The sequence below is a fragment of the Setaria italica genome, chromosome IX, assembly GCF_000263155.2.
Source record: "Setaria italica strain Yugu1 chromosome IX, Setaria_italica_v2.0, whole genome shotgun sequence".
In the NCBI taxonomy this organism is placed as follows: domain Eukaryota; kingdom Viridiplantae; phylum Streptophyta; class Magnoliopsida; order Poales; family Poaceae; genus Setaria; species Setaria italica.
Genome location: NC_028458.1, coordinates 55632232 through 55653660, shown reverse-complemented (window position 1 = coordinate 55653660; position 21429 = coordinate 55632232). Strand labels below are relative to the sequence as shown.

The window sequence follows — 21429 nt, the reverse complement described above, 5'->3', positions numbered from 1 at the left end:
TAAATTACAGAGCTTTTACCACACTTTTCATCCGACCGTTGATTCTCTTAGCTATCCCTAGTTCATTCAACGTTATTTTCGAAAATGAAATCTTATCCATGCTGGACATGCTTTGAGCCCCTGCCAATCGAAGCACAACACAAGTCGACGCGTTCGATGGACGGAGTGATGGTAGCCGCTGGGAAGAGCGACACGCGTACCTCGGGCGCACGCGAACTTCACGCCTAAAGAGCTAAGCAGAATGAGCTCCACATTTAGGTATGGAGATGCATGCTCGAAAGGGCCTCCTCAAGTGCAGTGCAGGCTTGTCTTTTCGGGAGCCCCACCATAGCATAGCTTGCATTGGTTAATCAAAGGGAAGAAAAGCTCAGGCATGCCAAGTTCTACTTTCCTTGCATCTTCCTTGTCCATCGGGACCACGTACTGCACTCATCTCTCCCCTCGCCTTTGCATTATTCTTCTTCCCCTGCGCATCAGCTTTTGGAGATAGTACAAACAAACAAAAGATTACACCGAAAAGGACTCCATAAAAAGTCCTACATAATCTCCAACAGCCCCCACACCATCAAGCCGCACGCCAATGCTAATTGCTAATCTCTCTCTCTCTCTCTCTCTCTCTCTCTCTCCCCCCCCCCCCCCCCCTAAGTATGGCCGGGAGGTGAGAGGGGCACGGTGAGGTGTGCTTCAGTCAGTTTAGTCTGTGCAGCACAAGAAGATGAAGCTGCCAGCATGATCTGAAAGCGGACGCGTTCTTCGTGATCATGTCTGGGCAAGGACAACACGGGAAATAGGCGAGGCGACCAGATCATCTAGCAGTTTCATTCTCTTGTGGCAGCACACACCTATACTTGTGCTGAAACCCTAGAGTTAGGCAACGTGTATCTTCTTCCACGCAGCGAGATCTACACCAACGACGGTAAGTTCAAGCTAAAGCCAAGGATTCACGCATACATGTAAATTCTATCCTACCAATTGATACGCAGCTTTTAATTTGCTCCTTGATGGAACAGCAGGTAGGGTTTTCAGGTGAAGAAGCCTTGCATCTGCATGTAGAGGACAATTGATCTCGATGCATGTTCCTAGCTTCCAGCGTTATTAATTCTTGGCCAATTCGTTTCTGCAAGAGTTGCGTCTACGATGTTACCTTTGTAATTTTGTAGTACCGAATTAATAACTGCAGTAGTTTCTTTAAGGCATTTGGATCCAGGATAATGGCATGTTTCATCATTTTGAAATTACAAGTAACAGACACTCTGAAGAAACTGTAGATCATCTATTCATCTTCTGCTAGATCAAGCTACGATCAAAGTAGGATAGGATCAAGGTATTATGAATACATAGTGGGAACACCATCTGACCAAACTGCAATCTTGCTACATCAATATGTAATGTATGCCCCCACAACCTAACAACATCTATATGTGGCTTAATCTCAAAATGGAAAATAACACTAGTTTTCAGGGCAACTATGAGTCACAAAAATAGAGTTACCGAACAGATCTATTTCAACAGTTGCATTTGATTAATTTAAATGTTGTAGCAAATCACCCACTGTCAGTAAACTCATTTGATAAACCATGATTATTCTGAATATCTGATGCAGTTCCTCTTATGTTAAGTCAATATCTGACACTACATGATGCTAGTATATACAGTATCACTGAGCATGGACCTGGCAGTACTTGAAGTTCCATCTAGAAAGGACACGTGCATTAATTTACACGAAGTTTGAATCAACATGATAGTCTCCGGGATATTTTTGCCCTCCAAATAATTCCAAGGATATTGAATTCTGGCACACAATTTAGAGTACAGCAAAGTTTTGCTCTCGCTTTTACATATCTGTCTTCTACTTAACATTTGTCAGATTGCTCACCATTTATATGCCTATCAAGTCTCAATTATGTATTTCCTTGTTCAACCTATGAGTCAACAGGGATTGTTTTCATCATGAATATACTACCATTTTGTTTTCTAAATCAACTTGTGATATATACATACGCATCCCGGTCTGCGACTGAATGTCTGAATATTCTTATCTGCATATCATACTGCATCAGGAATTCAGAACACAAGGTGTCTGAAATTTATGCATATAAGCGCAACTTCTTACAGCTCACCGCTCAGGCGTCAGCCGCCCTCACTGCGTGACCGAGCCCGTTTGCTCCCTCTCTGTTGTAATCCTCCATGGACCAGCCTAATCGAAAACATTTTGGTTTGGAACGTTCGCGGGTTGAATGCTCGCTGCCGTAGAGACGCACTGCGAACGATGGTAGGAGACGCAAACATAACAGTGGAGTGTCTCCAAGAGACCAAGCTGCAAGACCTCTCGCGTTTTCTTGTCTGCGAGATGCTTGGCCAGCGTTTCACAAGCTTCGCGCAGCTCCCGTCTACGGGTGCAAGTGGTGGCATCCTCGTCGCGTGTAGAGGCCCTGAGGTTTCATGCTACACCGTTCACACTGGCCGGTTTTCCATCACCGTGAACATCGCCCTGGGCACGTCAGATGATCAATGGAGTCTCACCACTGTGTACGGGCCACAGCTTGAAGCAGAGAAGCTTGAGTGCGCCTCCAGGACCAAACATTTAGCGGCAGTAGGCTGGCCGGCACCGACAGGAGCTCCGGATCTCCAACTCTGATTTTTGTCATCAATGCTCCCTTTTTGCATCTTTTGCGTAATAATGTAACCTAAACGATGAACGAAAACCGTGTGCGTGCGTCCGGATAGGCTCGCGTTGTAAACATTTTTCTTCTTAATACAAAGATACGCAGCTCTCCTGCGTATTCACGAAAAAAATAAGCGCAACTTCTCAGCAGCTCCTCTCTTTATTATTTCCTTGCTTCATATTTCTGCACCAAATTACTTCTTACTCAGGCTAATTCAGGAACGATACTAATCAACCTTGAGCGTAAGACGTCTTGTTTCGAAACACAGGAGCGCTGACGCAGCTCAGTTGACTTGATCAAGTCGAGACGTCGCTGCTACTTGCAGCTAGCATTTCTGTTCCAATTCCACCGAATAAACCTTTTGCTGCTTTACATTGCATTGCAACAAGTACACAAAGACAAAAGGACTTTGCAAGCATAGCCGCGGCGAAGTGGACTTCCAACAATTTGCATGGAACGGCTGACCTTGGAATAGGTGCACTACACCATCCTGCGGTACCGTGCATCGGCTCTAGCTGCCTAATGTAAAATGGAGAGGGGTAAAATGGTTCCTTCTTCGTCGGCGATGGCGGCGGCGGCGGCAGCGCAGGGGGTCGGTGCTGGCCCGGCGACGGACGAGGAGGGGGTGGCGGGGGAGAGCCAGAAGCGGCATCCCGTCAGGCACGTAGGAGGGCGAGCTGCGGGAGCACTTCGCCCGCTTCGGGGAGGTGCGCTCCGTCATCATGATGCGGGACAGGGAGATGGGCCACGACCGCGGCTTTGGTTTCGTCGTGTTCAAGGATGAGGCTGACGCGGTGGCCGCGCTCAGCGACGGGGACAAGCCCAGGCACTTCATCTGCGGCCGGATGGTGGGTGTTAAGAGGGCCAGAGACTCGAGAGCGCTCAGAGCGAGCTCGGCGGCGCCCTCCTCCGGCGAGCGGGCGACCCCGACGAGACACCCCGGCCTCGACGGAGTCTCCCCCTAAGACCGCGTGAACCGAGGTGAGTCCCATGGTGGTTTCTGCTCCGCACCACACGATCGAAGGGGGGGAACAGAGTTTTTTCCTTAATCAGAGGGGGAGATCGGAGGTTGCAAGCAGGACACCCGTGGACGATTCGCAACAGAAGGAGTTCCTACCTCGGATTGGGATCGTGAGATTGAGAGGGAACGACGTGGCGGAACCGCTCGGATTAACTTGGCTAAAGCACAATTAAGTCACCTAACATGCGATCATATGCTTTAATCAAGTTAACTCGGCAGTCCGTCGGATTTCATCCGATAAAACCACTATACAGGATCGAGTTAGCATAGCTCACACGAAGATAAGTGGTTCCAGATAACACAATAGATCATCCACCTAAACAAGTTCAAATTTTATTACAACACAGGTTCGAAAATCAGAGTTTTACAAAGATCATGAGCAGCGGAAAAATAAAACAGAACAACGGAAGCTAGCGCCGGGTCGGATGTCCCTGATGAGGCCGATCAGGACATCAGTGGTCCCTATCCTCGCCGTCCGAGGAGGGATCCCACTCAACCATCCACCCAGGAGGAAGCTGGGGAGGCCAAGTGCCAACAACAGCACACTCAGAAACTTCAACATCACCTGAAAGATGTGCCACAAGCAAGGCTGAGCTGCTAAGCTCAACAAGACTTAACCGACCGGTGGGAAAACTACTCCACCAACTTCTAGACATGCAAAGCTCTTTGGCTGAGGGGTTTGTTTTGTCAAAAGCAACTACAGTAGGTCCTTACCTTCAATATTTTAGCTCAGATTCTAAGTTCATTAACCAGTCTATATTAGCAACTTATGCTAAGCAAACAAAGTTTCCAAACAATTTAAAGAGCAAGCATTAAGGTTCACATTATCATCGTGTTCCATCTTTACTCAGTGTAACATAGCGATCAAGCAGTCCCAAGCTGTGAGAGGCAGACGAATCGATTCGAATTTCTTAACCATGCATGGAGAACCTAATCTCACGACATCCGCACACCACAGAGGGTCGCTTCCTGTGTCAGCCGTCCCCATCAATTCCCAGGCACGTGTCAGGTCCAAACTTCCCTTGGCATGCAATGCTCCACAGTCCCGGCCTATCGCTGCACTGTGACCGCACTTGCACCCACATGATGCACCATGGGAACCTCGTTCCAGGGACAGCAGAGGTATAAGCCACGCCTAGTTCAATCAGGTACTAGGCTTCCCCATCCCATACTAGGTATGAGATTAGTACTTTCAAACACTTGATCACGAACACCAACACTTTCTGACCTTAACCAATTTCAAGTAGACAGACAGGACAATCCACCTACCACCAAAATAGTTCACAAGGCCCTACCCCGTCCACCGTCCTTATAGTTGTAACCAGAAGGAGAACAAGCAACTCCTATAACTCGCGAGTGACAGGGAATCACTCGACTTTTACCGAGTCCTATTAAGCACTGCAACTACTCGGACTTATTATGCTAGTGTTCAGATCAAGGGAACTGAGGCATGCAGCTATGGTTTCAAACAACTCCTATAACGTAAATGCACATACATACAAATGAAGGCATGCGCAAGTTTAGAAAGAATGGGTTATGCTCCGGGGCTTGCCTTCGAGCGGGGTGGAAGCAAACTGATCTTCTGGGTGCTCTGCTTCAGCTCCTGCAGTCGGCAGCTCGGCTACCGCTCCGTCTTCTGGCACCGGGTGCAGCTCGTACGTGCCGTCGGCGAGGTTTAGCTCTACACAGAATGCAAATGCAGGGGTTAAAACACTTAGATGGTTATTTCAACAACACTTGCAAGCTTTAGCTCAGAAACTTGTAGCAAAACTACAAGAAAGGTGTGGAAAACCAAGCTTCTGCTGATAGAAAACAAGATAAAAGAGTCAGATCGGGAAAACTTATGATCTGACTCTCAGACCTAAGGAATAACTGTACTGGGGTCCTCAGACTTAACACAGAGAAGTCCCCGAAATTTTACGCAGATACCCTTGGTCAAAAGAAAAAGGATACAGCTGAACCCTCGGGCGAGGCGGACAAGGGTCGGGCGAAGCAGATAGGGGTCGGGCGAAACGGAGAGGGGTTGGGCGAGACGGACAGGGGTCGACAGCTTACCTCTGTGCCTACTGGTGAAGTCTTGGGGTCGGGATGGAGCAAGCTCAGGCGGAACGACGAACGATGCTAAGTTTCTGGCGGCGGCGGTGCTTCTTGTGGACAACAAATAAGCTTCTAGCTCGACGTGGAGGAAGCAAGCGGCTGGTGGGTGTGGGAAGGCGAGTGTTGAGCGGAGAGGGGGAGTTCCTCAATGAGCTTATGCGGCAGCGCTTTAGCACGAAACAGAGGAAGGTGCGGCAAAGCAACGATGGCGAAGGGAACTTCGGTAGAGGCTTTGGTACTCCCTTTTATAGCTGCGCGGAAGAGAAAGAGTTCGGACAGCGCGAGGATAAGGTCGAAGAGGATGGAGTGCTCTGCTGTGGTAGCAATTGGTTGATGCCTCCATTGGCCGGCGAAGCGGAGCTCCGGGGACAGGGTCTTACGGTATTAGGCACTGAAGACAGCGCTATGCAGGCGCAGTTTTACCGGAGGGAAGGATTGGCGAGGTCGAGCGCGGGGTCTGGTCGCGTCAAGCATCGGATTGGGTGTGGCGACTCGGCCAGTGTGCGGCAGGAAGGAAGGAAGGGGCACTGCAGGCGAGGTGACCGGGCGAGCGGCGACGCTAGCAAGCGCAGAACCGGCGGCTTTGCCGTGGCACGCTACTGGCGAGGTGGGGGAAAAGAGTTGTCACTGCCGGCACAGTGGTTGGCGGAGGCGGCATCATCGCGGGGCGCGCGCGTGGGCAGCTCGACTGAGGGGCAACGGAAAAGCCGGAAGATGTTGGGGTGCGCGACCAGGGATCCTGGTGAGGAGATGTGCGCGAGAGGCGAGGCGGACTGGCGCAGCAGTGGCTAATCCTTGGTCGCAGCGGCAACAGGCGCCTGGCGTGGCCGGCGAGGTTGCGGGCGAGACGAGACGAGGCGGAAAAGGGCTGCAGGGCGCTTCTGTGCGCGATTGGAGAGGAGGCGCGCTGATCCATCTTGTCGTGACCGGCGACTGGGCGAGGCGGCGCTCGTCGGGAAGGTTAAGCCACGCGGCGACGAGGCTCTGAGACAGGGCGCACGCTTGCTCTGACGTGCTTGACCCGAGAGATCCGTGGGATTCGTTTTTGGGTCCATCTTCCAGTCTCTGGTTCTCCCAGTTTCCAAATTGCACCACTTCTACTGCCTTAACAAATGTTGTAGAATTCAGGCCAAGGTCCAACTCTTGCAATTGGACTGAGTCCAAAAACGCAGTGGATTTGGGGATCCACGGCTCCAAAGTTTGGAGGAACACTGGTTTCGGGACTTAGAGAAAAACTGCGGTCTGTCGGTTTCAGGGGTCGGGGCTGATTTGAGCTGCAGATTTGGGAATCTTCGGAGATGAAAAGGATTAAGGTCCAACTAACAAGGTTGTAGCAGGGACTTCGTTCTCCAACTTTCTTAAAGGAATTTCTTGGCGTCCTGCTCAACGCTCCAAAGATAAACCCTCCTTAAGGCGCTAGGTTGGGCTGAAAACCGGACTTTAGCCGATATAGCTCAAGATAAGCTGAGTCAACCAGATTATAGGCTTGTCTTAAGATTATCTCAGCTGATTTAAACCTAAGTCATTACAAATGAATTGCCCGCGAGCTAAAGCTCTGCTTATTTGGGGGGGGGGGACTCAAAATCAATCTCAGGATCAGCTGCTGCGAGCGATTGCTCACATGATATTTGGGGGGATGTGGATTTGAAGCTATCCATGCTGCAATTGGAGGCGACGATCAATAGGATTCCGAGGTGTTCTCAGTTCATAGGGGAGGACCCGCAATTGGGTGCGAGGAAGGAGACGAAGTCAGAACGGGTCAGGCCCTATAGAAACAGGGATGGCCCCCATTTGGCCGTAGCATTGAGGACCTCTACGCTCACTCTTGGAGAGATGAGCCCATATCCATCTGGATTTAGATACCCAAACTTGCACTGTTGGGGGAATCGGGATACCCAGCCAGAAAAGAGGAAATTCGCAGGGATTGTCTAGCTAGGGTTCATCCACCGCCACCACTTGCCGCCTTCTTCGCAGACGCCCTTCGATTTGGGGAGATGAGAGGAGATCAACAGAGACCTCCAAGATGGACAGATCAGGGAGGGGTTCCCAAGCGCAACTTTGAGGAAGATCTCCGAGGGGGTGGTCGATTTGATCGGGAACGCAGGGAGGACCGGTCCAACGATGGATTCCACAAAGAAGCTCAACTCCGGGAAAGGTTGCACGGCACGCGTGAAGCTCCCAGAAGCTGGTCAACTCACTCCGGCTCTCGTCAGGATTCTGGAGGTGATGAGACATACACGAAGAGAAGAGCAATTGACCCAAGGGGGGCAGACCTCAGAAAGATGAACCTGGATGATCTGAAGAACATACCCTAGCAAAATCAAGGCAACAAAATCCCCACCCCAATACATGAGACTTGGAAATCCTTGGTTCGAGATGGGTCCAAGAGGGACATGGGGTGATTTTTGTGAGAAGGGAGGTAATCTGACTGGTGGATTTCGCTCCCAAGAGATGGGATCCTACCAATGGTGCAGTCAGGCTGCACTAATGACCCACTATGTGTTCGTTGCAAGACCTCTGGTCATGTGGCATCTAGACAAAAGGGAATTAATGGAAATGATAAACAACTTCTACAGGGGGGAATTAGACATGACAAGACTGAATTACGGGGTTATCACGTTAATACCAAAATGAGGGAATGCTAACAATGTCAAGCAGTACGGGCCCATTTTTATCCTCAATGTCAGCTTCAAAATCTTTACACGACTGATAATGTCAAGATTATCCAAGGTGGTTGGCAAGTGCCAGTCAACATTCATCAAGGGGAGATACATCTTCGACAAAAGGGGGTGATTAAGAAGATCGACTTCGAGAAGTCTTATGATAGCGTAAGTTGGGTTTTTATGGAACAGGTTCTAAAGAGGAAAGGCTTTGATCCTCTCATCATCCAGTGGATCATGAGCATAGTCCAGGGTGGGAAAGTATGTATTAACATCAACAGCGAAAACAGGCCATACTTTAAGACACGCAACGGGCTGCGGCAGGGGGACCCACTGTCACCTTTGCTTTTTAACCTAACTGCAGATGCCTTAGACAACATCCTGAACAAAGCTAAAAGAAAGGTCACATTAGAGGGGTGGTTCCCAACCTTGTTCCCAGGGGCCTCACTCATGTTCAGTACACAGATGATACGGTCATTATGATGGACTGCGATGACAAGACTATAATCAACATGAAATTCCTATTGTACTGTTTTGAATGGATGTCAGGCCTTAAAATCAACTATCACCAGAGCGAGGTTCTGTCCTTCGGAATCTCGAAAGAGGAACAGTCCAGAATTGCAGATATGCTAAACTGTAAAGTGGGAGGGGGGGCATCCAATGTCTTACCTAGGCATTCCTATGAGTGATGGAAATGATCTTGATATCGCCTAGAGGGGGGGTGTGAATAGGCGTACCCTGAAATTATCGCAAATTAAAAATAAGTTTATCAGCGACTTCTGGTATTTTTGGAGATGTTTCCAGAAATTCCGTAACCTATAGAATTTCTGAAGCAATCTACGGAAATTTTCAAAGCTAAGAGACTAAGCACATTTGTAGTGGAATAAAACTCTCTTTGCCAGAAACCGAAACCTTCGGTTTTAGCTCGAGTAGAGAGAACCCCCAACGCACAGAGTGGCAAATGAGCTCAAGGTCAAACTAGACTTGGTGTAGAGGCTCAGTAGGTGTTTCTCATCAGGCTCACAAAGTTCCTGCACTTCACAAACACAAACACCTGAGTAGATCAACCAAATTCACAAGTTCAACAATGAATGCAAATGAGAGCAAATCAGCGAGGAGACACGATGATTTGTTTCACCGAAGTTCAGATTCACCACTATGAATCCTACATCTCCGTTGAGGAGCCCATTGGAATACGAGTCTACTCAACTCCCTTCCAATGTGCTGGGTCTCTTTCAACCACTTTCCTCGTTCCCACTAGATGACCTTTTTTCTTGCGGAGGCAATATTGCAGCCTTCACAAACTTGCCGCTGCTCACCACACCTTTGGGAGCTAGCCGGCGACACCTAGTCATCTAGGAGTCACACTTCCAAGAGTAACAAATGCTTCACTTGAAACTTGACGAGGCAAACCGGTGCTCAAGTAACTGAGTGCTCTACTATACTCATGAATGGCTCCTCTTTACTACCCAACTCACAAGAACTAACAAAGATCACACAACCTTACAAAGAGGGGTTGGGAAGAGCTATTTTGGCTTTAGTTTAGCTTAGAACAGGCAAGAAGTACACAAGCAACCTCAGAAGCAGCAGCAAGCAACTGGAGAGGGCGTGGGGTATAAATACACCACCCCTCAAAAACTAGCCATTAGGGTGTCAGACCAAAACTAGAACTACCGGTTTCCCAAAACTGGAACATCCGGTTTTTCAAACCAACTAGCTGTTAGTGACACGTGGCATCCAAAACCGGAACTTCCTATTTCTAAAATCGGAGCTTTTGATTTTACCACTGCCTGAATTGACAGAGTGTGTACGTGTGGCTTTTGTGTCTCTCATCAATTCACATAGGAAACTTGAGCACTGAAACTTTGTCAAATAACCATGTGATGCACCCCTCTTGGTAGTACGGCAAACATATACTCAAGATTAAAATATAAACACACTATTCCTTTACTTGAGCTTCATCATCATGAACCATGCCATACTTGATCAATATATCCACTTGAGGGCTGTATCCATGTTTGTCTCTTTGGTTTGAGCACTTCAACCTTGAGCTAGTGACTTGGATCAATATTCAACACATATGAATGAAATCCAACTTTAGATCACAAGTCACCCTTTTATATGACTCAATAAATATTTGATGCAACCCATTGCTATACTCGGTTAGGCTTGACTTGATACCTCGAAATCCTGCAAGCACTAGCCACTCACCCTAGCAAAGCTCATGGCCCAAGTCACCACCTGACCAAACTTCGCTTAGTACCTCATTGCTAATCCCTTGCTTGATTCCTTCATCCAATTGCTGCCACATTTGAGTCTAGTTTTGTTTTGACATCAAGAATGAAACCCACTTGAGATCATATCTTCTTTTGACTTCAATATTCCATTTGTTGCTAACAAGCTTCTCATTTTATTTAGAGACCGAACAATAACCCAATGCCATCATACCTCTATCTTCACCTTAATTTGCTTGTCATATATTACACATGAACACCATGAGATTATACAATATTCATTGTTATGGCATTCATCTTCAAATTAAGAAATCTTGCACTATGACGCTATCAACCAAGCCTCAACTCATCTTTAACATCATTGCTTGCTTTTCGTACTTAGATGAACAATGCCATGTATCACACTTGTTCTTTTCACCATATGAGCCATTTAATAGAATCTTTCCCATAAAGATTATTCATCAATAATATTACACTTGCTCACATGCTTAACAAGTTTATTAGACCTTTAATCTAGTTATCATTCAACACACCAAAACCCACTAGGGGCTTATATACTCTTTCAATGATAAGAATGTAGGTCTGCAAGCCTTTGGGGGAATGGTGAACAAAATGAGAAATAAGCTACAACCTTGGAAGAGGAAGAACCTGACATCTGGTGGGAGACTCATTCTCACAAACTCCTCCCTTAGTAGCATGCCTATCTATCTTATGGGAATGTTCATGCTCCATGAAGGGACGCACCAGCAGATGGACACAATCAGATCAAGATTTTTCTGGAGGGGGGCTAGGGATAAATTCAAATACCACATGGTTAAATGGGAAAATTTGTGCATCCCTAAAGACTATGATGGGCTGGGCATAATGAACACTAGAATCCTAAATGAAGCGTTGCTCCTCAAATGGGTCTGGAGAATATACAATTCAGAGGAGGGGGACATGTGTTGCTCCTTCCTAAAAGCGAAATACCTTAGAAACACTACTTTTATCCATAGAAAGAGGGCGCGGGGGGGGGAGGGGGGGAGGGGGGTCTCAGTTCTTGAAAGGGCTGCATAAAGTCAAAGATAAGTTCTTCTTTGGAGCTACCTTCCAAGTCAACAATGGGAATCTGTGAGATTTTGGAAAGATACTTGGCTAGATAACATTCCCCTTAAACTAGAGTTTCCCAGGCTATATGATTGTTGCAGGGACCAAGAGGTCCTGGTCAGCAAGTGCTGGTGAGGGGGAGAATGGGTTGTAGACTTCAGGCGACCGTCTGGTCCCAACGAAGTCCGAGAATGGGATTTGCTTCTGGACAAGCTTGACCCTATTTACCTGAATGGCCAAAGGGACAAGGTGGTCTGGAGGCTTGAGAGCAAGGGACAGTACACAACCAAGTCTATGTACAGATTTCTAATTTCCAGGGTGTGCAGGACAGACGTGCGATCAGGCTATGGAAAAGAAAATGCCAATGAAACTAAGGATGTTCCTGTGGTCTCTTTTCCATAACAGATTCCCCTCGGGTGAGGTGTTGAAGAGAAAAGGGATGGAAAGGAGATGCCAGATGCCTTTTATGTGGGGTGCTAGAAACTTCTGATCATATTTTCTTTCGATGCATCTTAGCTAAATTTGTTTGGGTGTGTTTCAAGAAAGCTCTCAGCTGGGAGAACACTCCATGCAGCCTGCATGAGTTTATAAGGGGTGGCTAGTTTTAGGGAGCTAATTATGATACGATTCTTTTTTCCTTTACAATAATCTTGTGGGTGTTATGGAATCAATGAAACAAGCTGAGAATTGAACGCAAATTCCCAAATTCACCATGTGATTTCATCTTTGCTATCTCATCTTACTTGCAGAGGTGGAAAATATTGCTGCAGGAATCTGACAGAGGCTGCCTGGAACAGCTAAACAACCAAGTGGCGACCTGGGTGAAAAGATTTCTAGAAGAGGAATGCAATCAAGACCTGATGGTGGACTTCATTTGAGCTGCTGTTACCTTCTATGATAGACTCTGATGGTGTAATCTTTTAGCATATGTCTGCAGATTATTCAGCTTAGTATGTTGCTAGGCTTTTCTGAAGTTTTTTCTCGTAAACTGGTATCCCAGCAAAACGCTCTGTAACAAATCTTTATGGCTTTCTATAAAAAGCAGGATGAGCTCTTCTTAAAAAAACACACACCATCCTGCGGCAGGCAACAAATTGCCTGTCTATTCACACAGTGTAGCAAATAAAAGACAGGCAAAAGCCCAGAATGGTAAAAGATGATGTTCTATTCAGTATTCACACACCAGGTGCGATGGATTGTCTGAACATATAGATACGACATTGATTATGGCAAATAATTATGCATGCGACTACGAACAGTTGCACTGTCATCAGTGACAAGTGCAGCACTAGGATTTGTGAGGAAAGTTCCAAATCTGAAAAGCTCATGTATATCTTGAAACTTGATCCTGCATTCCTACTAGGAATATGATTAAGATGTACTACTCCAGTAGCGAAGCAAGGCATATTCATCTTGATAACGTTTTCTACAGAGTATTCGCCGGATAAGATCCTCACTCGCCGAGCATAACGTCTGCAATCTGCATTATTGGGCTTTGATTCCTTCGTCTCTTTAGAGATAAAAGGCAATGTAGGTGCACTACGAGCCTTCGCACTAGCGAATTCCATCGGTATGTTTTCAGAATACGAAGACGTACTCATGGTAACAGTGCTTAGTCGCCTTCACAAGGTGTCTCCGGAAACCTTTGTAAACCCGTGCTCTAGAGCGGAAAGCGTATTCCTTTGGATACCCTGTCAATACGTTGTCGACCTATTCTTTCTGGAGGGCCCTGCTTGCCGCTCGGCGATCGGCGATCTCACAAAATGGCAGGGAAATTCTTGTATGGGAGGTGAATTTTAGCAACATCTGATCGGTTCAATGATCCAATCTATCCTCCAGCCTATTTACCTAGGCTCTTTAATTTTGCTGATGCAGATATGCAGTTGAAGCCCCAAGACTGGAACGGGACTCTGGCCAGGGACAACATGTTCGGCGAAATGCCTCAGACACCCGGACGTTTCTTTTTTGTGTGGAATTGAAAAGGTTAGGTTTGTTCTTGCTGTCTACACAGTTTCTCTCTGGTTTTTCGGTAATAAATTATTTTATTTTAAACGAAGTTGGTGCTGCTCATAGATCCAATCTGAAGTCTAGGCGTGGTGTTACAGGAGAACTCCTTCACAAGGAGCCTTGCACCTGGGATGAATTCTTCAGCAGATGCAGGCGATAAACTGAAGCTGCAGGTACTCTGTTGTCTGAAATGTAAATCCATCCATATGGTGTTCACTACTGCTTTGACCAATCTTGCTAAAATTCATTGAATTATTTTTTGAAAGATCGAATTCGTTGAATTATTTTGCTTAGCTGCCATTCACGTTCACATTGTCTTTATAGGCTGAGGTTTAACTTGACAAGAGTTTTTTTATGTTCCTGACTTTTTTGTTAACTAGCAATTCATCATATCAGCAGTTTAATGCTGCAACTTCATCATGGTATCCATGTTTGCCAGGCATCTTCAAGAAAAAGAATAATATCTGACTCCTCCCATTTTTCTTATATATTAGTTGAACTGAAAGTACCATTCTCCAACCATGACAACCTCCAAGCAGAACAGCTAATATTTCACTAATAGGATGGAACAGCAATGTGTTCAATGTGAACATCCATGTGCTGATGGGATCTCTGAGTAGCTGTAGTGTCCTCAACCTATCGATCAGCATTGTAGAGTTCGTCACCATATCAACTTCTTGATTACAGAATTTTATTAATCGATTCATGCACGCTTAGTGGAGACAATGGGAGCTAAACCAGACAGAGCATCTGATGAATCTGTAGATTTTGATAACTCAAGTCGGAAGATTCAGTATGCTTCGTTTAGTTCTTCCTTATCTGATGACACATGAGAGTCAATTACCAAGTAAACCATTAGAAAATTGCAATGATGAATCTAGTCTTTGCCTCTCTGTGTCCTTCCTCCCTGCTTCCTAATACACTAAGATAGTTCATTAGTCCAAATGTGAAATTAGTTTGCAATTAGTAGGTCCTAAGTAGCTAGGTAATAGACTGCTAATAAAGTAAGCTTTGAAGATCTTCTATATCTTATTTTTAAGCAAAAGGGCTGGTTGACCTAGGCTGTCTGTCAAAGTACAGCAGAATGTCCCAATTCAGGACTTCCTACTTGCCAACCATTTTCTGGAGGTGTGTGCTATGCCATGCTATTCAAAAGAAAGTACACATTTATATATTTTCTGCGCTATGGATATGGCAGCAATGGCCATGCTTAAAGTTCAGAGAACAAGGAAATTAATGATTGGTTGGATGAACACTAACCAAGGACCACTTTGAACGATTCATCTTAAGATCCGCGGAAGCGACACAGGAAACAATGTTCATGCATATGCTGGCAATGGCGCCTACACGATTAGCCTGTCAAAATGCAGTGCATTGCATGACAGGATCTCATATCAGATTTGATGATCTCTGATCGAGTTCTTGGAGTGCCTGCAGAGAAACATATATCTTCTTGGGAGAAAAAGGAGAATGATAAAATAAGAGATTAAAAATATGATTTTTTTTTCCCTTGACCTGAAAAGATTGGGGCAATCATTCCTACAGTAGTGATAGAGATGGCCCAGTACAATGTAAGCAGTCCTTTTTACATTTTCACCTCTCCTTATATATAGGGGAGTAGAGGGACCCTCAGCCTGAGCTCACTACTACTACTACTACGCCTCTTCACCTTTTCAATTTTTCAACCCCCTCCATGCTTACACTGTCACTGTAGCGCATGCAAGAGTGGTAAAAAGACGTTGCCCGTAGCAGTTTAGGACGGTGTGGTGTTGCTGCCTACACCTTCAGCTACCTCCTAGCTCTAGCTCCTCTCATCCATCAGAGCTACTCCATTCTTTCCTAGAAGCAAGATAGCGTCGTCGCTTCCATTGCATCAGCTGCTTCCATTGCTAGATAGCTATCTAGCTCTAGCTAGCTCGTTGGTTCTTGCCTGCTTGCACCGGCCGTCATCAACCATGCAGGAGCAAGCTGCTGACGCTGCTGGTAATAGCCCTAGCAGGCGGGATCAGAACTCGGGCGCCGGTTGTTGCCTCGTGCGTGGCCCCATCATCGTCGGCGCCGGGCCGTCGGGCCTCGCCGTGGCGGCGGCGCTGAGCCGGCACGCGGTGCCCTTCACCGTGCTGGAGCGCTCCGACGGCATCGCCGACCTGTGGACGAACCGCACCTACGACCGCCTCCGCCTCCACCTCCCCAAGGTCTTCTGCGAGCTCCCCCACGTCGGCTTCCCGGCCGACTTCCCCACGTACCCGACCAAGCACGACTTCCTCCGGTACCTCCGCTCCTACGCCGCGCGCTTCGCCGTGTCCCCGCTGTTCGGGCGCACGGTGACCCGGGCGCGGTTCGACGCGGCGGCGTCGCTCTGGCGGGTGACGGCAGTGTCGGCCGAGGACGGCGGCCGAGCGACCGAGTACGTGTCGCCGTGGTTGGTGGTGGCCAGCGGCGAGAACGCCGAGGTGGTCGTGCCCAAGGTGAAGGGGAGGGGGAGGTTTGCCGGGGAGGTGCTGCACTCCAGCGCGTACAGGAGTGGCGAGAGGTTCAAGGGCATGAGGGTGCTCGTCGTGGGGTGCGGCAACTCCGGGATGGAGATGTGCTTGGATTTGTGCGAGCATGGTGCAATGCCCTTCATGTCTGTCAGGAGCGGGGTAAGCTAGCCATTCTTCCTTAAGATTCATGTAGTTTTTTTTTTTGAAAGAACTGGCAGTTAAGATTCATGTAGTTGCTACTTGATCATATCATCTCTCTTTTTTTACTGTATTAATCTAAGGTTTTCTAAAAAAATGACCTTGGTAACACACTATGTAACATTTTTTTTGGCGTTCCGTCAATAAGCAAGTTTCATTATATGAAGCATTTTCTTTCGTGATATTATCTCTTTTTTTCCTATGAAAATCTTTTGTAATCATTAATAATGTTCTTGAGCATCTTGTTCGCCACTTGTTAATTAACATGCATCTATGCACATGTCGGAATGTATGAAGCAGGTGCACGTCCTACCAAGAGAGATGTTTGGGACGTCAACGTTCGGCATCGCCATGAAGCTGCTCAAGTGGCTGCCGATCAAGCTGGTGGATAGGTTCCTGCTCCTCGTCGCCAAGATGGTCCTGGGGGACACGGAGAAGCACGGGCTGAGGCGGCCCAAGCTGGGCCCGCTGGAGATCAAGAACATCACCGGCAAGAGCCCTGTTCTCGACGTGGGAGCATGGTCATTGATCAAATCTGGAAACATCAAGGTGAGGGCTGTCAAAAGAGTGGATGCTGTGTGCCTCCTTCCTTTCCTTTCTTTTCCTTTCCCATGTCATGCCAACGCTAGCTTTCACTTTTGAGGTTTCTACAACATTCCCCTTTGTTGGTGCGTGAGGTGAAATTTTTTACAGTTTTATCTGCTCTCCCTCTCTCTGCCTGGTTTATTGGCCAAAGTATTTTACCACTTGGCCTTGGGTCTGGTGGCCTGCCTGGTGCAGGCGCCTGTACTTTGGGGTCGTCGCAGAACGCAAATACGTAGCTGTCATCTGAGGCGTATCGTATCGTGCATGAAAACAAAATAACTGCCAGCTGAACAAAAATAGCATCTTCATGGACCATTCCCCAATGTGCTGGCTGATCCATCTAGCAACTTTGTGCAGTGGTCTCACTCTCACTTATAAGCACCGTGTAAATAACCTTACGATTAGCTGTGTCGTGTAGTGAGTAATGTCACATTCCATTTGACCTGAAACCACCTTGTCTATACGTCTATCTGCATGTGCACTTCTGACGCCTTGTGTGTGCTCTGCACCGGATGCAGATCGTGCCAGAGGTCGAGTCATTCACCGGCGGCAACGGGGTGAGGTTCGTGGACGGCAACGAGATGGACTTCGACGCCGTCATCTTCGCCACCGGCTACAGAAGCAACGTCCCTTCCTGGCTCAAGGTAACGCGGCCACTAGTGCTCCAATCAAATTGACACACCAACGCGACACCCCGGCCGCTGCCGTTGCTGATGATGATACGTGTGCATGGCGACGTACAGGATAGCGAGCTGTTCACGGAGGACGGCAAGGCAAAGGCTCAGCAGCCGGCGAGCAGCTGGAGGGGTCCCAACGGGCTGTACTGCGTGGGATTCTCCGGCCGGGGCCTGCTCGGCGCTGGCGCGGACGCCCTGAGCGCCGCCGCCGACATCGCCGGGAGGTGGCAGGCGGTGGCAGCGGCAGCAGCCGCGGCTGGAGCCAAGATCTCCTCGGTGTAATCCACAGGGCGCGCATGCATCATGCATGGTGGTGTGGAGACTGTCCTGCCGATGAGCAAGCTGCTATGCTAAGCATCATGTATGTAGCAGGGAGGGAGACTGATGACTGGGCCGGCACGGTGTGGAGCAAGCGATGAGCACTGATGGCGCTGTGCGCTGCCGCGTGCTGAAACAGCAGCGGGCTCCCCGATCCAGTCCTGGTGCTGCGCAGAGCACAGATGGGTTTGTGTGTTGTGTGTGTATATGGGGACTGGGGAGGACGACGGAGGAGGAAGAGGCCGCTGGGTGACCGGCCGGTGGCCTGTACGTGTATGGTGTATGTGTGCAGGGGGCCGGGGCTGTGACAAAATTTTGGCATAGGACGTCGATTGTCTCATGTACCCGTGCGTGCACATAGGGACGAAATAGTGCAGGCGTCTTTTTTGTCCAAGGATGCCAGGCCGTGATGTCGTCCGCATTACGTCCCCGATTCCAACACCCCTTTTGTTTGCCTGTCCCCACTCTCTCCTTCTCTCTGGTCCAGTGTGATGTCATTTCTTCCAGAAACACTACTGCTTATTTACAAAGCTTTGCACAAACACGTGAGCCCATAGGTGACCTAACAGGGCTGAGCGATATCCCGGTGCAGCATGTGATGGTTATAGATGATTTAATTAGTGTTTTTTTTCTCTTCATTTTTTAAGAGGACAGCAAAACCACCCTCCGTAATGAAAAAAGTGAGGTTGGAATTTTATGCGAGAAACCAAGCTGTCTCGCCCAATAGGAAACACAGTACGACTACCACTACCAACAAAAATATAGATACCACCACAAAAAAAAACTAACACAACTCAAATGTCACTTCACCGAAGCAAATGCAATAGCTCTAACTCAACTCAAATGCCACTCCACCAAAGCAAAATGCAAGAAGTCTATCAATTAGCCACTCTAATGCAATAATCACTGTAAACGTAGGCTTGACTTGGAAGCAAAGACCATTTACACTCGGACTGTGTAAAACTTTCTTACTTTGGAGCGTCCGAACTTCACCAGTTTTGAATCGCTTTCATCTTTTGCGTTGTCATTGGGTACTGGAAATATTATGCAAAATCTTTAAAGAAAGACATTTGTGGCAGGGGGAGATAAATTTCCAAATTTATTAGCAAACATCTCTTATTGTAATTGAACTATGTTGCTCCTCGAGTTTTTTTATAATTTTGCTCGAATCTGCTGCTTTTATTCAATCTCGAGTACAATGTGTTATGTGTGTTTCCTCTATTATTTGCTCGTGTTCAACTCAGTGATACATATATGTTTAGTGTATGTGTGTGTATGAGTCTTCTGCCATTACTTCAAATATTGCAAGTATCAAAATGCAAAGTAGGGTGTAGTGATCTTCATGCTACTTGAGAGATGTCATGTATATCTTTTGCAATTTATTGGCAAATAAGAAGTAAATACAAAATCTAAATATTTTGAAAGAATTCAACAATAATACACACCTAAGATAAATAACAATAAACGGAGCATGGCAATTAGCTTCCATAGATTTGACAAGTCAAATTTTTTTCTTATATCGACTCACGTGTCATTGAAAGATTTTCTAGCCACATTTAACTCAAGTTGTGGTCGACGATTTGATACCTGCAAAAAATATGGCACACTACACTTCATAAAGTTAAAGTATGTTTAAATATGGCAATAATGACCTAAGCAACTCTACGTCATTATGCGCGGCGACTTACCTAATAAAAGGAATTGGGATTACAAAACTTGTATAGTTTATGACCTAAAATCATTTTCGCCACACTTTCAAGTCTAAATTGTGCCCATGACAAAATTAAGGTCACCGTGAGGCCTGTGTCATTGTTTGTCTAAGCTAATATATTGCCACAACTTCATTGCAGGTACATGGTGCGTGTGACATAATAATCTAAGTACAAAAAATTGGCATACGTATCTTATGATGAGAAACTGAATCCATGTCTAATTAGATCGATTTCATCTAACGAGATAGTTAATGTTTACACTCGACCAAATAAACTCACAATTTAAACTATTATGGTTTAAGATGCTAATTATTTTAAATGATATTTGACTTCCAAATTTTTGGTATCTTACTGATTAGCAACTGAGGTCCCTTTTAGCTTGCACACTAATTTTTAAAAACCATCTGACTACTCATTTTTCTAGTGGTCCAACCATCATTATGATGGGCTGCATCCATGTTGACTTAAATAGAAAATTCTCTATATATTACCCGTTACCATTATATGAAAAAAAAATCCAAACTACTCATAGAGATATTTTTAAAATACCCACATATGCCACCACTACAGAAAAAATAGCTAAAAGTACCTGCAATACCTTCTCCTCAATTACTCACCTATATCTTTAGAAAAAACTCATATTATCATAAATTCATGCTTCAAATTACCTATATGTACCATTAGAAAAAATAACTTGTAGTACCTCCAATGACGGATTATAAATCACACACCTCTATTATCATAGAAAACTAACCTAACAAACAAAAATACCTGCATCGAAATTACTCATATATACCACTATAACAAAAAAACAGATGCAAAATACTAGTGTCTTACGTTGTTTCATATTGATGAATGCTGTCATGAATATGAGTTCAAACTAAGAAAATGTAACTTTGCACAAGGCTCTTACTCGGTATACATAGCCAGTTACACCTAAATCTTAAATCCTATATAAGCATTTCATAAAAGTATATTATCTGTGTAGTATGTTTAAAAATATTATTGTTGACTTTGCACGAGGCTAATAAAGCATTGTTAGTATATGCACAGAAGTAAGTCTTAAAACATATGCATTTCATACAAGTGTCCTATTATTATCTATGTATATTTTGACAAAGCTGTTAGCACATGCTAGCCCACGGGTTGAGGACTAGTACCATTGTACCAAATTACCAATAACCATTTTCAGATCAAGGCGAGAGTGAAGGCAATGGATTGTTTCGCCACATCTGTGTTAGCAGAGTTTTGAACCAGGCGTACTGCGCACTACTGATCTGACCATGGCGCTATACAGGTTCATCTACACATGTACACTGTAGACTACTCAGGTCGACCTTGTTCTGTAGACTGTTTGAGTAACTGCTAACGGACAGGACACCCTACTGTACCTTGATACGTCACCTTGTCAACAAGGTACATCGACCGAGCAGCCCATTTCTCCTGAATTTTCTCGGATACTCTATCCTGTAAACAAGTGATATTTTTAAAATTACTTCGTACATGTATATGGCTCTTTCAATTGGACATGGACCTGATCGATATACGATATGTATATTCTTACAAGTTACAACTCGATCGTCTCTGCGTCGTCTGATACTACCTGAGCTAGCTGCACTCTTTAGTTCCATCTACGAAGTCGACGTATGACACTTTTCATCGGCAGACGGCAGGCCATGCACACA

General features: G+C 46.3%; 1 protein-coding gene and 1 long non-coding RNA gene across 5 annotated transcripts; both read left to right on the top strand.

Moving 5' to 3' along the window:
• Positions 1–636: 636 nt before the first annotated feature.
• Positions 637–1979, top strand: LOC111255803. 2 transcript variants are annotated; one of them, XR_002675771.1, is made up of 2 exons: positions 637–916; positions 1014–1979. It is a non-coding gene; the product is annotated as an uncharacterized LOC111255803 (long non-coding RNA). The 2 variants fall into 2 exon arrangements; XR_002675770.1 differs by having other exon boundaries at positions 1011–1979.
• An 11367-nt stretch (positions 1980–13346) lies between these two features.
• LOC101785395 (probable indole-3-pyruvate monooxygenase YUCCA4) lies at positions 13347–18496 on the top strand. 3 transcript variants are annotated; one of them, XM_022822915.1, is made up of 6 exons: positions 13347–13544; positions 13640–13747; positions 13838–16413; positions 16753–17001; positions 17556–17681; positions 17781–18496. In XM_022822915.1, exons 3-6 carry the CDS (start codon positions 15727–15729, stop codon positions 17994–17996), a joined length of 1278 nt encoding a protein of 425 aa, XP_022678650.1. In that variant the 5' UTR covers positions 13347–13544; positions 13640–13747; positions 13838–15726; the 3' UTR covers positions 17997–18496. The 3 variants fall into 3 exon arrangements, with proteins under 3 accessions (XP_022678650.1, XP_022678649.1, XP_022678648.1); XM_022822914.1 differs by having other exon boundaries at positions 13347–13553; positions 13870–16413; XM_022822913.1 differs by having other exon boundaries at positions 13347–13553.
• Positions 18497–21429: the final 2933 nt, after the last annotated feature.

Bases quoted from the DNA above. Each gene is read 5' to 3' on its own strand.
- LOC101785395 (XM_022822915.1), top strand. From the start codon at position 15,727: ATGCAGGAGCAAGCTGCTGACGCTGCTGGTAATAGCCCTAGCAGGCGG. The intron at 16,414-16,752 runs GTAAGCTAGCCA...TGTATGAAGCAG, and splicing joins TCATGTCTGTCAGGAGCGGG to GTGCACGTCCTACCAAGAGA. The intron at 17,682-17,780 runs GTAACGCGGCCA...GGCGACGTACAG, and splicing joins ACGTCCCTTCCTGGCTCAAG to GATAGCGAGCTGTTCACGGA.